The following is a 17,287-nucleotide window of genomic DNA, read 5'->3' on the forward strand; positions in this document are numbered from 1 at the left end:
GAAATATAACATATGAGATTAAATGTCAGGTAGACATGTAAACACTATTTACACATCTTCTCTATTCTCAATTATCATTCAGTTTCACTGAAGGAATATATGGATAAACAATGAGTTAACCTTGCACTAATGGTTGTTGTTGTAAAGATATGTGGTGGTCACATGAGAACACCTCCCATCTGGTCATGGCCATCAGTGTTACTAACCTAATGTGTCATCTATAAATTATTAACCTCTCATTTTTCAGTACGTTACACTTGGCCACTAAAAAGCATCCTCTGTCATTTTTATAGCCTTGCGTTTCACAGATGTCCAGCACAATTTTATGGGAAGTACACAGTACTGAGGTTATTTACTGCAAGTGTACTTGCATTTACACTAAATGACTTTTAATCGAGCGGTTGACATTAAATGTGATCAGAAAGACAATCAGAAAACAAAGCAGAAACAGAGAGAATTGAAAATGTTCATGTATCTAAATAGGGACTTCTAATTGCCTTATATTGGTCTGCAATTAATATTATTAATTCTAATCACTCCATTCTAAACCCAAATCTGTCCCTAAAAGAAACTGCCATTTTTAGAGGTGAATCAAAACATAATTTAGTGACTTAATTAATCATTTTTCCTTTTAAGGATCTTCCCAAAATTAGATTTTTTTCCCTCTTCAGATTTAGAAGACTTCTTGACATTTCTCATCAATTTTCTCCCAATAACATTGCTAGGTCGAACACACACACATACTTCCACCATCATTCTCAATCTTTTATAACCATTGCAGTGCACGTCCATGTAAAAGCTTTCATAATGCTTTCCCAATGAAAATCAATACAGCCCTGCAAAAGTGAGGTTAGCATTAGCAATCTCCCTTCATTTCTCTCTCTCTCGCTTTCTCTCTCCCCATGTGTCTCCCACTGTCTCCTGGACCCTCCATCACTGGTCTCCTCCATTAATTTATAATATCTATCTCTGGAGTCGGCCCTCACTAGCATATGCATGGCCCCTCGTGAGCATGCAAGTGTGAGTGTCAAGTGTATCGGCTATCCATCTGACCTGTTGCCTGATCCCAAGTGTGTGTGTTGAGTTACACAGACTCACCTACTGCCCACCTGTCTGACCGTTAACCCTGCACACCCGAGTGGCACTTCTTCGGGTGTGCGTCGGTGCTAGCAACGTTAACAAGCCTACTATATTGATTGCCACTCTGTCTATTAAAATGATAGGAATGTTGGCCGACCTGGGGACAGGATGCAGCCGGTCGATAGGTGTTGGCGTGAGTGGGCGTAAAGGGGAGGGGCTATAGAAAAAGTGCCCATCAGCAAAGAGGGAGTTCGGAGTTTCACTTAGGAAAATGCTGAGTTGTGCATTTATAGAAGATGGGAGATACGTGCAATAGAGAGAGTGAGACAGATATAGGTCAACAAGATTACCATTTTCATTGGCGTTCAATTTCCGAGAGTGCCGTTTATGCATGTGTCCGCACACAGGCCTATTTGCAAATTCAGACAGCGTTAGGGTATTGGCTTCCTATCACGCTATACCGTCCCATCATGGAAGCAACAGCCAAGTGCACGCATACACTCACCGTCTGTGCCGGGCTCAAGTTAGGCTAGGTCACAGAGCTCCACGGTAGAGGAGTTAATTACAGTGTGATCAATAATTGATTAAACCGTCAGAAAGAGTCCAACAAACTCACCAGTAAGCATTAACGCTCTCTCACACACACCAAACTCTTGGCCGAGTATGAATGCACATGCAGAAGCACATAAATACACAACCGAATTCTCTATTAAGCATTTTCAGAGGAAATAAAAGTCAGCAGATTAAGAGGATTGACTCGGTATTGGATTAACCCACCCACTGCGGTCAGGATCACACCAGCATGGATAGATTGATTAGGTCTTGTGAGGCGCACATTTCCCTAACGACTGCATCAGCTGTTTTTTAGGCTCTGGGTAAAGAGATTTACAATCCGACTGTCAGTCATGCTAAAAAGACCAAAAATGACATGTCATTTAGGACTCAATATCTTGCATGTAGACCTCCGCGGATTTGGTTTAAGCTCCCAACACCTGTCAGAAAATGTAATGCGATCCCAGTGTTCAGTTTAACCATGTTTCTCTATAGTACGAGGCCACCCTTTGGTTCGGGCTTGTCCAAAGCACCTGTCAAAGGGTGCACAGGTAATCTTTTTTTAATGCTTTCCGTTAAGTGCTAAGCTAGCAGTTTGAATATGCTGCATTAAATATATGACCTGGATAACACTGTAAAGATGACAGATTAAGTAAAAAAAAAGACAACTCTGAAAGCCTGCATGGTTTCTCCCTCAAGCGTTTCACGCTCATCCTGTCAAACACACTGGCCAGTTTCCGCTCAAAGCAGGTAGACACACTGTATATTTCACTCTATATTTAACACTTCCAAAAGTGTCAGAAAAATTAAAGACCATGTAAAGGAGTGGAAAGAATGTCAAAGACAGAAAAATAAAGAGAGTATGATGGAGAGAAGGATAGAAAGCAAGACAGAAGGAGAGAAAGAGAGAGACTGAGCAAGTGGAAAGAGATCTATGGTGGTGTGAGAGAAAATGGGTTACATTTATCCTCTCTTCGACAGTCTATTTTCAGTAGCTACTCCTGGAAAGGAGAGCAGGCAGTTAGCACTGTATAACCTTAACCACTCCACGCGCAGTAACGCAACAACAGTACAGGATGATTGCAGAAGTTGTTGTGCTTGTCATAGTTTTTCTTTTTCTTTTGTATTTGATGAGATATGATTTCGTTAAAAGCAGAACAGATTGAATTTGCCTCAGAAATACAAATGAACCCCAGGGCCATTGACTAGAAATGGGCAAAATATTGTAGCTTAATGCATAGAATCTTGTGTTATACACCCAGGGAAGCCTGTTCCCGCCTGTAAAATGTAATTGTGACAATACATCACAAAATCATGAAATTTTCAATGTCTCAATTGTGACTTTAGATCTCAAATGTGACTTTATATCTCACAAAGTGGCGTTATATGTAACAATTGCAACTTTATATCTAACAATGTGGCTTTATTGCTCACAGTTGCAATTTTTATCTCACAGTGTGACTATATCACAGCTTGACTTAATTTTTTTTATTTTAAACATTATCTCACAATTTTATTGTATTTTATTTTTTATTGATGTGGAAAATGGCTTTCATATACACCAGCTTATTTCTTGGAAAATCTCATATCAATTTACTCAAAGAAAATAATATGGGAATATCCCACAGGACTCACTGAATTCAGGCTAGTTTTGGGATCCAAATCTAGTTCAAGCTTGAGGCTTTTGTCCTGACAAGCCTTGTAACATTTTTTGTACTTGTTAAAGGTGCAGTGGTGAAACTGAGTCATATATCTTTATATTCTTACCTGTTTGCTGTACTTGACAGTTTGGCAGCCATAATCGGAGCACTGGTCTGAGCTGAGTGACATGGCGTCTGCATTACTGGTGCCGTTGCCAGTGAAGGTGTTGGTGGGGGGCAGTTCCTGCACAGCCTGGTGCTTCTTGCCTTCCACGGGTGGTGAGTTGGGCTGAAGATGCACTGCAGGCAAAGGTGAGCTGGACTTGTAGTGGCGGGCCAGATCTGGGCTTGACTGATGACGTCTTGCGCTTAGCCTTGGGCTGCTGGGGTCTCCATTAGCAGCTGCACAATAACGGGCCGCAATCCTCTCACTGGCACTGCTTGGTTCTTCATCATCCTCTTCTTCATCACCTCCCCCACGTCTGCAGCCATTCACCGTCATAATTCCACTGTATAAAGAACGCTCAGATTTGGCAGTACCATTATTACGCTTGTCTCTGCGTGGTTTGCGCCCACGTTCATTTTGGGAGGCCTGGGCTTGTAGAGGGGGAGGCTGTGGACTGAAAAAGTCCTCTTCTGGCTCTTTCTTGCCAGCCTCATAGCCGTTCTTACCCTGCACCCCACACTGTCGTGCTGTCACAACCAGAAGGATCACCAGAATAACGGCGGCAGCACCAGCCAGGACACCAATAGCAACGCTCAGGCGTTGTTTACCCAGAGCTCTCTCGCTGTCTGGGTCACCTGCAATATCCATATAGAGGGGGATTGCAAGGCTGCGGGCCACCTGAGTGAAAGAGAGACAGACATACAGAGGGAGAGAGAGAGAGAGAGAGAGAGAGAGAGAGAGAGAGCGAGCAAAAATGGAAAGTCATAAATGGCGTGTCTGCCCTTTGATAACTGCATCCTCATTTTACATCTATGTCTGCTGAACCATACACGCACACATACACATTCATCCCCACTGCAAGGCCCAGACTTCTCAATTATCATGTCAAGGCTTGGATATTCAATCATAGTTATTCTGCGCAGGCAAGTGTGACTGTGTGTGTGTGTGTGTGTGTGTGTGTGTGTGTGTATGTGTGTGTGAGCGTGTTTGTGTAACTTTCATTTTTGTATTTGTGTGTTTCCTTCTATCCAATATCCAATGTGGGTCAACAGCAATTTGATGCATGAATATTTATAAACAGCAATATTTTTTTTTTTTTAAATGTGCTATTTCGCACTAGGATTTCCTAGTTGTGCAAAGTTATCAGTAAGTTTCTGACTGCAGTTTACTTCTCTGCTCCATCCTCTCATGTGAAATAAAATTATTCATTTCAATTTAAATCTGAAACCTCCCATCTCTTAAATTTAAATCTAAAACTTTAATTATTCTTATTTGGTTCTGTTCTACACTGGCTCTTTGTCACAAACAGTTATTGTTTCTCTATATTGAATTACACTTTGTTTGAGTTTATTTGAACAGCATGCTGCACTGATGTGTCTCACCTGTGCATCCACCAGCGTAGCATTGGCCAAGCTCTCATTGATGAAGACATGCACCAGTGCTGTGGCACAAAGGGAAGGCATGCCACTGTCATTGACCCGGACCACCAAGCGGTGCAGACCCCTGTGTCTTCTCTCCAGGGGCTCTGCCAAGGTTATGACCCCACTACTAGAGCCAATCTCAAACAGACGAAAAGGGTTTCCGCCTACCAGAGCATAGCGGACATCGGCATTAGACCCTGTATCACCATCAGAGGCTGTGACTGTGCGGACTACAGTCCGGGCCCCGCTAGCGGGTGGCAGGAGGGTGTATGAATCATTAGCGGGTGATGTGATGGATGGCGCGTTGTCATTTTCATCAGTGACAAACAGGGAGACCGTGGCGGTGGCAGACCGTGGCGGTTCTCCGCCATCAACAGCACGCACGCGGAATGAGTATGCGCTACGTCGTTCGCGGTCAAAGGATGCAGAGGAGAAAATGGTTCCAGTGTTATTTTCAATGGAGAAAACTTCTTGCTTCCCATCCTCTCCACCCTCCTCTTCATCGTGCTCAACAAAAAGACTCAACTCTGCATTCTCGCCTTCATCTGCATCGGTAACAGTCACCATGCCGACAGGGCTATTGGTGAGCAGGTTCTCTTTGACATAGAATGTGAAGACTTCCTGGACAAATTTGGGGGCATTGTCGTTTCTGTCTGTGACTTGGACTATGACGGTAGCAGAACCCTGCAGAGAAGGGGTGCCCTTATCTCGAGCTATCACACGAAACTCATAGCGTTCCCTCTGCTCTCTATCTAGTGTCCCAGTGGCACGAATATCACCGTTATCAGCATCAATGTAAAAAGCTCCATTAACAGATGGATCCAGTGAGTAGGCAATTTCTGCATTCTTGCCACTGTCTGCATCAGCCGCCACAACAGTGACCACTCTTTCTCCTGGGGCATTATTCTCTGCAAAATGCACTTCCACTAAGCTTTGGGCAAAAGTGGGAGCGTGGTCATTTATGTCCACCACTCGCACCAGAAGGGAACTATTACTAGAGAGGCTTGGGCTACCGGAGTCCACCGCCACGATAGTTACACTATACTCACGAGTAGCTTCATAATCCAAAAGTGCTGACGTGTGGAGAAAATATTTCTTTTTGTTTCGTTCAAAGGCATCATCCGTGGCTGGTGGAGGTGCTAGAGCTGTCTCACCAGCCGGTTTCAATGTGAATGGAACATCCCCAACCACAGTGCAGGTAACCGCACCATTCTCTCCCTGGTCACGGTCCGACACCTGCACTAACGCCACTGGTGTGTCCACCAACACGTTCTCTGGAACCATTGCAGCGCCATCCCGAACGAGAATTCGTCCAATTTTTCTAATTTCGACTATGGGTACATTGTCATTTTCATCCCTTACATTGAGAACGACTGTAGTGCGGTCAGTGCGGGGTGGTTGGCCACGGTCACGGGCTGTGATGGTGAAACGTAGCTGTGAAACTTCCTCACGGTCTATTCGATGTAGAACACTCAGCCAACCTGATGCCTCATCCAACCTCAGGAGGCGCCGCACTGATTCCGTCGCTGCTCCAAACACATACTCGACTTGCCCGTTCACACCGACGTCACGATCTGTGGCACGCACCTGCAGGACAGGTGTGCCAGGTGGGGCGTTTTCTGCCATTTCCGCTTCATACACTGCTCTCTCAAAGCGTGGACTGTTGTCGTTGACGTCTGTGATGGACACGCGTAACAGAGCTTGAGAGGAGCGGGACGGGTTGCCGCCATCACGAACGCGTAGCACAAGTTCATAAGAATCCCGCACTTCACGGTCCAGAGGCCCTTTCACAATCAGCTGAGGCTGTTTCTGTCCTTCAGGTGTGTCAGCAACTTGCAGTTCAAACACGCTGCTCCTGCTGACAGGCCCCGACCCTGTTTCTGACCCTCTCCTACGGTCACCACCGTTCCCATTTGTTGGGCCATTCGCAGGTCGCCGCAAAGATGACCCCCCATCTCTACTGTCCTGGATAAGTTCATAGCGATCAATGCCGTTGCGACCAAAATCACGATCTGTGGCTGTAGGAAGGAGATAGAGAGTGCCGATTGGGCGATTCTCCTCAACAGATAGTGTGAGTACTGGTGAAGGGAAAGAGGGGGTGTTGTCATTGATGTCTGTGACTACAATACGGCCGTCAAACAGATCCACCCAACTCTGCAGGGGACCTATGACTGACACCTCAAAGTTCAAAAAGCACTCATTCTCATCAAATATCATCTGACACTGCGGCAGCTTCTCTCTGTCAATCCTCCTGGTGCCTGTAGTAAGCTCTCCGGTGACGTTGTCAATTTTGAAGTATTCAGAGCCAGATTCCAAAGCAAAAGTGACATCACCAGTCCCAATCCCAGAGGTGGACAGCCCCAGGTCTGAAGCCACGTTCCCAATGTGCACATCGGCCGGCCCCTCTTCCGCCACGCGGTAGCGCAGCACTGAATTGGCGCTCGGGAGCTGAGTCAGCAGCTGCAGGATAAGCACGAGGTAGCAGCGCGCGGAGTGCACTGCGCCAACGCTCCTGCTCCCCATGACTCTCGCTCTCTCTTTCTCTCTCTCTCTCTTTCACTCTCTATCTGCAGTTTCCTCCGGTCCAAGACAGACTCGCCACCGAATAATTTCTATAAACGCTTCCTTTGGCAAAATCTTATTTTCTCCGACAGTCTTTTAGTTCCCCAGTCACGTTTTCAACACGATACAATAACACATCCACTTTGTGAAGACATCGGCATTGGCGATAAGTCTTTACAGCTCTTTTACGGACAAGAATGTTCCTTTGTGTCTTTTAGGAGTAAGCGAGAGTCAAATTTGAGCAGTTTAAATGACTTTGTCCGGCTCATTGAGATGCTGCGGAGCGCGGGTTCCTCTCGCGCTTTCACTGTTTTAAACTGCAATGCAGTAGAACACAAAAGAGATCTGTCTGTGAATTCAGCACTCACATTCGCATCCCAGAGCTTTCGCTACTCGCTGGGAAGAAGCCAAAGTGCCTTTTAAAGTCTTTCCCTGAAATTATATATTCTCTTACCTTAAAATACAGCGGGAGGAAAATTGGAAATCTTTTCCCGCAGTCTTACGCGCGCGTGCCAAGCTCTTATAGATTCCTTTACGGTGAACTTGACAAAGAGAAAAGCTTTTCAGTTCGACTTCTCAGAGCACGTAAATTAGCCACTTATGGAAAGATGGAGAGCAGGATAGAGAAGTAGCAACAAAAGCCTTTAGTAATTCCTCCGGAGTCCGTGGTGGATGTGTGTGAAGTGTTTGAGGAAAAAGTCCCGCATTCTCCTCCTCCCCTCACCTGCACGTTCTACTGCACTGCATGTGAACGTCCCTCAAATGATGCTGCAGTCTCTCCCTCACTCTCTCTCAACCTCTCCCTCTCTCTTCCCTCCGTTCACTGCAACACTTCCCTCGCTACGTAACTCGACCGTTCAGATGAAACGGGAGACCGAGAGTGTCTCGAAGGAGCTCGCGCTTTCCTTTTAACCAGTCTAAACGCGCAAATACAGGGGGTGTGTTTGCATACGACCACAAAACAAAATACCTCAGAAGCGAAAAATACACTGATATAACTAGACAAGTCCACTGAAGCACTTAATTTTCTCAAAACAGAACAACTAATTAAATCAAATAGTTTCCACAGCACTGTCCTAAATGAGAACGGACATTTAAAATTAAGCCTCTGTGTCCGTTTATTTGTTATGTGCATCAACACAGCAAAAGCAGTACTTGTTGACACTGGATATATTTTTCTACAAAAAAAAAAAACATTTTCCATAAATATTTTAAATGTAAAATAATTAATATGAAGAAAATGTAGTAAAAATAAGTAAAAGAGAAAAGTAAAAGCAGTAAATTCAAAGCTACAAAAATGCATAGCATTAAAACATATTAAAGAGGTGTAGCCTATGCATGTACATACAAGCAAAAAGACTTAAAGCTGTTTTTATACAAGTAGGAGCTGTTTCATGCAGAGAGACAGTAGCTATGTTATGTTTGATAGTCTTTCTGTGGTTAGAAGCTGTTTAGAAGGAAACAAACATAATGGCTGGGGTCAATGGGGTCTTTTACAATGGACCTGGCATTTCTAAGCCATATTGGTATGGCCTACACAAAAACATATGAAGAAATGTCTTGGATATTTGGTTGTTTAAGGTCAGTGTGTTCAAGTGTGATCCTTCTTTTGTTACTGCTAAGTTGAATACAATGATGATATAGGCTAATGGTTGTAAGGTTAGTGGTCGAGGTATTTGGCCACCAAATATTTCTTTAAGGAGATTCAACTGTGAAATAAAAACTTAAAAGTGCAGATAGATAGATAGATAGATAGATCTAGACGGTTTTCTTTTTACCATAAGGGACTATTCGGTTGAATAGCTAATGTTATTCCGTTATTTAAAATCCATATTGTTATTATCTTATTGTTTTTTATTATTTTTATTCTATTTTTATTTTTTATATCTCTTAATCACGAAGAAGTGTTCTCGTTGTCTGAATGCGGCAGTGCTTTTCGCTCATCCTGTGAACAATAAGCATGTATCGCCACTCACTCTATCCGGTCCCAGCACGGGCTGCCCCGTAGCCACGCGGATGCGCGAGCGCAATGCAGCACTGAATGAACGTAATACTACAGTCACACACAACAAAAGGAGCAGCCCTTTTCCAGCTATACTCTCCATCCCGTGTCCTCAGTCTCAAAAACATGCGTTTAATTCGAGGATTGGGATGATTTGAGATTCACGTAGTAGGGTTTCCCTGGTCAATCTCAGTTCGTTTGGTCATAGCAGAGGAGCAGCATCAGATCTCGGCGCGACTCTCCTGCTGCTGCTGCACCGGGGCTGGTTAACATTCCACCGGCGTCAACACACGAGCGTATACTCTGCGTCTCACGCCCTCTGTTGTTCCACCGCGCGCGTTTTGATTTCGCTTCTGCAATCAATCGCCCAGTCGAAGTGGGTGGGAGAGTGGATTCAGCGTTCCTGTCCCGCGAGCACCCTCCATCTTTATCCAATCACGTTAACGCGTAGGTCTAGTTAGCATATAATCCACCGGTGAAACTTTACCATCTGCAGAACACACTCGAATAGCAAACACCCCTGGCTATGAGACTGCATATGTAGCTATATCCTCAATTTAAAGCATATGAGAAAAGACAGCACAAAACAAGTCTCCAAGAAAAAGCGGTGGGTAGGCTATAAAATGCACATTCTTTATCCTCATCATCTAAGAAGCAGTCAAAAGCATCACACTAAAAGGAAGAAAGGTGCAGTAAGTAGGTAGGCACAGATATATGTATATAGATAGATAGATAGATAGATAGATAGATAGATAGATAGATAGATAGATAGATAGATAGATAGATAGATAGATAGATAGATAGATAGATTTTTGGAATGAAAGGTCGGCCCCACCACTGTGCAATCTTGCATTTTCTAACTGATGCATGGAGTGAGGACATGAATTTTAAACATGTAAAATGAGCTTGGGGAATTGCCTATGTATTAGGGAGCACCAATTAGTTCACTGTGCTTTTGTACTTTGTTTTTATGATGATATGTTTGTTTTCAGCATTGTAAAAAAGAACGTTTGTAATTTTGCATGGAATTTCATTATATTCTTCAGCTTTCCCCCCCCTGTTCACAGGAGTTTTCCTTATCCTTATTAATGAATAATACAATCCTGGCATTAATATCTCGATTCTGTTGTATTCAATAGTCACATCAATGACATTATGTTTTCAGTCACATTTATTAAACACAGGTTAGGCTACTCATCTACCTTATATGAAATGATTTAGAATTTTATCATTGTTGGTAAAAAAAAGAATTTTCCAAAACATTTTTGACTCTACGCTTTGTTCTATTTATATCATCTATATACAATGGTTATATGTTTGGGTTTTGGGGTATAGGGTTGAAGGATCTAAAATGTATCTATAAAATGGCAAAAGGGCAATTATACAAATATATTTAAACGATTAGTAAACTTTTTTTTTTTTTTTTTTACTGGGCAACGATTAATCGCGATTAATCACATCCAAAATAAAAGTTTATATGTACATAATATATGTGAGTGTACTGTGTATAATTATTTTGTATATATAAATAAACACTTTTTTTATATAAAATATTTAGATATAAATTATGTATATATATATATATATATACAATATATACATGCAAATATTTCTTAGATATACAGTATACATGCATATGTGTGTATTATATACAAAATAATTATACTCAGTACACACACATAAAGGCTATGTAAACACAAACATTTATTTTGGATGTGATTAATCGTTGCCCAACACAATACGTAATAATGTTTATGTTTAAATGTTGTCAATATATATTGTACGTTTCATCATCTATCCAAACGTACAAAAATGTACGTTTTGTACCTGTAAATGTTACATATTAATACCTATTGACAATTAGACCAGGTTGGTTTATGAGGCATTTTCACCACTTCCTCTGCACTGTCAGTTGCTAGTTTATTTACAGTCTCTTAAACATGCAATCTGTCAGTGAGCATATCTATCTGTGGCTGATTCTGTCTTTTAGTCCTTATTTTACCAAGGTATCCAAGGATGTAATGCCTCTTGTCTAATGCAAGTCACATAAACCCCAAATACACCGTCAAATATAAAATAACACAAGAGTCAAATAAGAAACATCTACAATCAGAACCTGCAGGGATTCTACCCTGAACACAGTTTTAGCTCTCACTTTCAGTTACAAGGTTTCCATAGTTACATTTCAAAATTAAAGCATCAGAACAGAAAGTTTACTCATTATATACAATGTTAATGCAGACTGAATAGAGAAACCCTGATGGAGAAGAAAGACAGAACATATTAAGCAAAACAATTTATGGACATTATATCAGAAGGAGAAGGAGCCTAACTCTTGTGTGGAAGCCTAATACCTAATAATAAAAAAAAGCTTTATAGCCACCTTTAACAAAAAGAAACCGGAGAAAATTGACCATGGGTTCTCAGAGCGCAGAACGAAGTAGGGGACTTATGAAAATACAGAAAAGTGCAATTACATGAAGTTAGAGGAGAAATAAAACAGTACTTGAGTCCTGTAGTGCTCTTAACTGTAATGAATAACCTTAGGACTTCAGTCTCATCACAATCAACTCATTCCAGTAACTAAGATATTTCTCTTTACGACAATGGTGTTTCTAGGATGCCAACTTGGGATGGGTATTTGAATACTAAAGCCAGTTAACTGTCATCCCCCTTTTTTGAGCATGTATCTAAACTTAAATGGATATAATTCATAAATGCTTTAGAATTGGTCTCTTTTTATGGTCACATTTAACGACTGTAAGGCCGATTATGAATGTAATTTGATACTTATGACTGATCATGCCCAAACGTGCCGAGGTGCGTTCAGTCGGTGTTCAGTTGGTGTTTAAAATCTGCTGCAGTCGTTGGAAACAGTCTGTAAGTGTGTTCAGTACAGCTTGAGCAGATAGATAGATAGATAGATAGATAGATAGATAGATAGATAGATAGATAGATAGATAGATAGATAGATAGATAGATAGATAGATAGATAGATAGATTTTTGGAATGAAAGGTCGGCCCCACCACTGTGCAATCTTGCATTTTCTAACTGATGCATTAAGGGTGTCCCCAGGTTTAAAGAAGACACTGCAGATTATTGCAGAAGTGAAGTCCTTCAAACAATGAAAGTGGAAAAAAAGTTATCGAAGTTTAAGTTGACTGTAAAGCAAATAAAAATATAAATATATATTTATACAAAATACATTTAAATCATGACAACTCTCGGAATAGTTTAAGCATGTTTTTGCACAGACACACTGCTGTTAGCATGCAAGATATGCTTTTGCTGCATAAATAGACATCCATAGTGTGGCGAGCAGGACGAGGCCGAGGGCCGTGAGAGGGCGGCACGAGGCCGGTGGCGTGATTGCTGATGAGCGACACCTGCGCGACGCACCGGTCTCGAATCTCTCACGGAGGAGCGGAAGCTTAAAGGAGGAGCGACGACAGTGAAGAGAGAGAGAGGAACAGGCCTGTGTTTTAGTTGATGTTTTGTTTTTGTTTTGTGTGGCCAGCAGTCGTCCGTGAGGGGCTGCTGGCTTTTACTTTCATTTTGTATTTGGTTTATTTTTGTCATTAAAAGTCTTTAAATGTTCGCCGGTTCCCGCCTCCTTCTTCCCGTAACAACATACCTCGTTACACATAGATACCGCAGCAGATCTAGGCAGGTGGAGCTGGGGAGGTGGAGGTTTTCAGGATCTCTCCAGGACTAGCTTACAGCAAACAATGAAGTCCAATGTCGAGCGCAGCACCACACAGATTTAACTCTGCACAGCTGAATAAAACCGGCTGGGTGCAGATTAATATTTAATATGTCTGATATAAATATTTCTGTGAAACACGGTAAGTTGCACAGAAGAAAGCCCAATCTAGGACCTGCCCTGTACAGTTTAAGAAGCGGTACGCAGAGCCATAGGACTATTATTTTGTTGGCTGAAAGGCGACGTCTCATGACCGCCCACATGTGCAAAACGGATTTTGAAGTCATTTATCCGTTTTTGACCCGTGAACCAAACAATTTGATATGCACATTCTACAACACATCAGAATGTTGAAACTTTGCAAGCATTTTCATGATTCTAAATGAGAAAAGAAAAAAAATCATAGGTTGACCACTATTTCCAACAACTTGACCCACATAACAAAGGTTAAGATATTTACGAATATATGCAAGATACTGTATTTACACCTTTGTGTGTGTCTGCATCTATTTGTGTGTTTATGAGAGATAAAATGCATTAGTGGTTCCTCAGTCTATGAAAAAGCTTCATTTAGCCATAATGGAAAGCCTTTGCAAATGATAAGCGGGCCTTTTCAGCACTGTGGTTTTTACTTAGACAGCCTTCTAAGCTAACAAGTAAATGTAGACAGAACATACTGTAACAGGTGATGTATTTTTAAAGACTTCAAAACCAATCTGTCCTTAGTGGGAACGCCTTTAAGAAGGCTTCAGACAGATAAGAGCCACACTCAGCAACTCTTCCCTGCAATATGACCTCTCCAGGAGCCAGTGGTTGGGTTATTTGAAATATGCTAGAAATGCTGCCTTCATTTTAGTATGAGTGTTTACTAGGTGCAAGCAATGTCACAATTAACAGGAAGAATTTTTATTGATCCTTGAATTTGCAGATTGGGGGTTCAACTGAAGGTTCAAGATGAAAGCCAATTGTTAATGGTCATTATTAAGGTGTAATTGTGAATATTGATTTGCTACAATTTAGTTTGTTGATGAAGCGTGCAAGAAAATACGACCAGCGTGTGAGGCAACAGGCTTGAAAAGAAAGACATTAAAGAGATAGTTCACCCAAAAATGAAAGTACTGTCATCATTTACTGTACTCACTCTGATATCGTTCCAAAACTGCATGACATACTTTCCTTTTAACGTGGAGCGCAAAAGGAGATGTCTGGCATAATGTTGAGGACTGACAGCCTCAGTCACCATTCACTTTGATTGTGTCTGTTTTCCATACAATGAAAATAAATGGTGACTGAGGCTGTCATTCTCTACATTCACATCTCCTTTTGTGTTGTGCAGAAGAAAGAAACTCATACGGATTTGGAACAACGTGAGGGTGAATAAATGATGATAGAATTGTCAGTTTTGGATGAACAGTCCCTTCAAGATGAAAATAACCCAGAAAATTCCTTAAAGACATGTACCACCTTCATATGAACACATTTCTCATTATTCTCAGTGCAGCAGAAGGAAAAAATACATTACAGGGGACCTATTATTCCCCTTTTTACGATATGTAATAAAAGTCTCAGGTGTCCCCAGAATGTGTCTGTGAAGTTTCAACTTAAAATACCCCATAGTTAATTTATTATACCCATGCTGTAAATGCCAATTTTTGAGAAGGAGGGGAAACATTCTGTTTTCGTGCATGTATCTTTAAATGCAAATGAGATGCTGCTCCCTACTAGTAATGGGAAGTTCGGATCATTTTACGGACATGATTCTTTGAATCTCGTTCAGCAAAATGAATGAATCTTTTTTCGAGTCATTTTGTTCATTTCAGCAGAATATAATTAAAATGTTATGTTAAATAGCTCAACATATCTAGTACTTACGAAAATGTTGATTACATTTGAAATAATGCAGCCAAATCCAAATTAAAACCGAAATGTTTAATTAATTGATTAGTTGGGTCTTAAAGCAGCACTCAGTAGCTTCGGGATTTCTTCGCTGTATTCTCGCTTTTTGCTCGCAGGTTTCTCTCTAGAGCTCCCCCCGCAGCTTCGGAATAGATATTTGACAACACTGTTGTAAAAACTCGTTGGTGATTCTCAGACACCAGAGGCTAGTAGATCAACGACATCAAAGCAGATGGGACATTCTTTAAAACGTCTTCTTCATTCAGGTTCGGACAGCGTGAGGGAGCGCAATAATGACAGCATTTTAGCAGATTTCTTTTGGCCGTAAAGCAGTTGTTTACATCGCAAGACCTGATATCACACGAGACTTCCTGATGCGGCGGCCCGCCGCCCCAAAGTTGCAAGTGCGTATTTTCCGCTCTCGGGCACCAGGGGGGTGCAAAACGACCACCATTCAACCTGAAATAAGTATTATAACCATTCCAAAGACTCCGAAGCTGTTCAGTTAAGGTAAAAAAGTTACTTAGTTCACCTTTAAGTTCAGGTTAATGCAGTCTGTTAGTTCACCTCACCTCCTGATCCGAGACGTTCTTTCTTATACAACTTCAAATTGATCATGTCTGTTCCCTGCCTCGTGTCTTCGGGTTCGAACTTCGAGACGCACTGAAGTACTGGTTCATTTTGTGCTGACTAATCAAACTAGCTGAACTAATCATTTCTGTTTCATGTACAGAACCTATGGGATGTTGCGCGCATGCGCGGTCAACACAAAATGAACGAATCACTCTCTGAGACAACTCGGTAGTCCCGAGTCATATTAAAGATTCGTTCAAAATAAAGAGGGAACCTTTCCAGAAGAGGGCGGAGCCTTTACAGTTCGTTCCTGGGATACATCTGTTTGATTTTGATTGTCATCTCGAATCGCGGTCACGCTCACATGACATTGCAGTTCTTCATCATCATGAAAGTTTATTATCTGCATGTGTTTTAAAGCCATATCAGTCAAAACTTATGATATATGATTTTCTGAGCGCACACACCCGAAGCACGCACACAGAAAGCTGGATGTCAGACGGCGCGTGCCGTGAGTATTAAACTAAGTATTAAACTTGTCTTTCACGTCTTATTGCGCTTAAACTGTCAAATACACACAAGGTTATGTAAAAAAAAAAAAAAAAAAAAAAAATTCACATAAACACAGTTGGTTATGTCTGTGAACGTAAACAGCAAGTAAAGAAATCACATGTGTATATTAGATCTGTGTATGCAGCGTAATATACAGTACCTACTGTAAATATGACAGGAAATAACTCACTGCTAACTTGATAACTTTAGTAGCTTTAATAAGAAGAAATTTCTTGCTTGAATGCTGCTGTTAAATGCTCTGGTGAGGAGATAAACATGGCGGACTGTGTACAGCTCACTCAGGGTGATATTTTGAAGATGAAAAGAAGATATTTTGAAGAATATGGGGGGGGGGGGTTGTGCCATGAAATGATATCATGAAAGTCAATGGGGTCCATCAACTGTTTGGTTACCGACATTGTTAAAATATCTTCTTTTGTGTTCAGCAGAAGAAAGAAATTCATACAGGTTTGGAACAATTTGAGGGTGAGTAAATGATTTTTTTTATTTTTGGGTGAACTATCCCTTTAATAAACATCATTACACAACAAATCCAAGTCTTTTGCCCTTCATTTTGTTCCATCAGCGCTTAAAAAAAGAACATGTAAAAAATGTTCCCTTAACAAAAAAACACTTGAATGCACATTATATCATAATTGTGATTTCTAATTTTCCCAGGAGAACTTAAAACTAGCATAAAACTGCTCCACATCAGACTTTATCCATTTAAAATTTGTCTTGTTACAATTACGCATTTTACAAGGCTACTTTTTTAAATGCAAATACAAAAGGACTGTTATGTAAACAACACAACTATATTACATATATCTATATTAATACAGTGAAAGGCAGAGCAAATGTATACAAAGCATTCAGCAATAAAGGGATACTCCACTTTTTTTGGAAATAGGCTCATTTTACAACTCACCCAAGAGTTAAACAGTTGAGTTTTACCGTTTTCGAATCCATTCAGCCGAACTCCGGGTCTGGCGGTACCACTTTTAGCATAGCTTAGCATAGATCATTGAATCGGACAAGACCATTAGCATCTCTCTAAAAAAAATGACCAAAGAGTTTCGATATTTTTCCTATTTAAAACTTGACTCTTCTGTAGTTACATCGTGTACTAAGACCGACGG

At 41.3% G+C, this 17,287-nt stretch overlaps 1 protein-coding gene across 1 annotated transcript in view; it reads right to left on the reverse strand.

Annotated features, from left to right (window-relative positions):
* pcdh7a (protocadherin 7a) overlaps positions 1-8,272 on the reverse strand; it is a 39,469-nt gene extending 31,197 nt beyond the window's left edge. The window contains exons 1-2 of the mRNA XM_084402155.1: positions 4,821-8,272; positions 3,400-4,116 (exon numbers count right to left, since the gene is read on the reverse strand). Coding sequence (XP_084258281.1) covers positions 3,400-4,116; positions 4,821-7,382 — 3,279 coding nt within the window. The 5' untranslated portion in view covers positions 7,383-8,272. The remainder of the gene's footprint in view (positions 1-3,399; positions 4,117-4,820) is intronic.
* Positions 8,273-17,287: the final 9,015 nt, after the last annotated feature.

The sequence above is a fragment of the Rutilus rutilus genome (assembly GCF_951802725.1).
Source record: "Rutilus rutilus genome assembly, chromosome: 2".
Taxonomy (NCBI): domain Eukaryota; kingdom Metazoa; phylum Chordata; class Actinopteri; order Cypriniformes; family Leuciscidae; genus Rutilus; species Rutilus rutilus.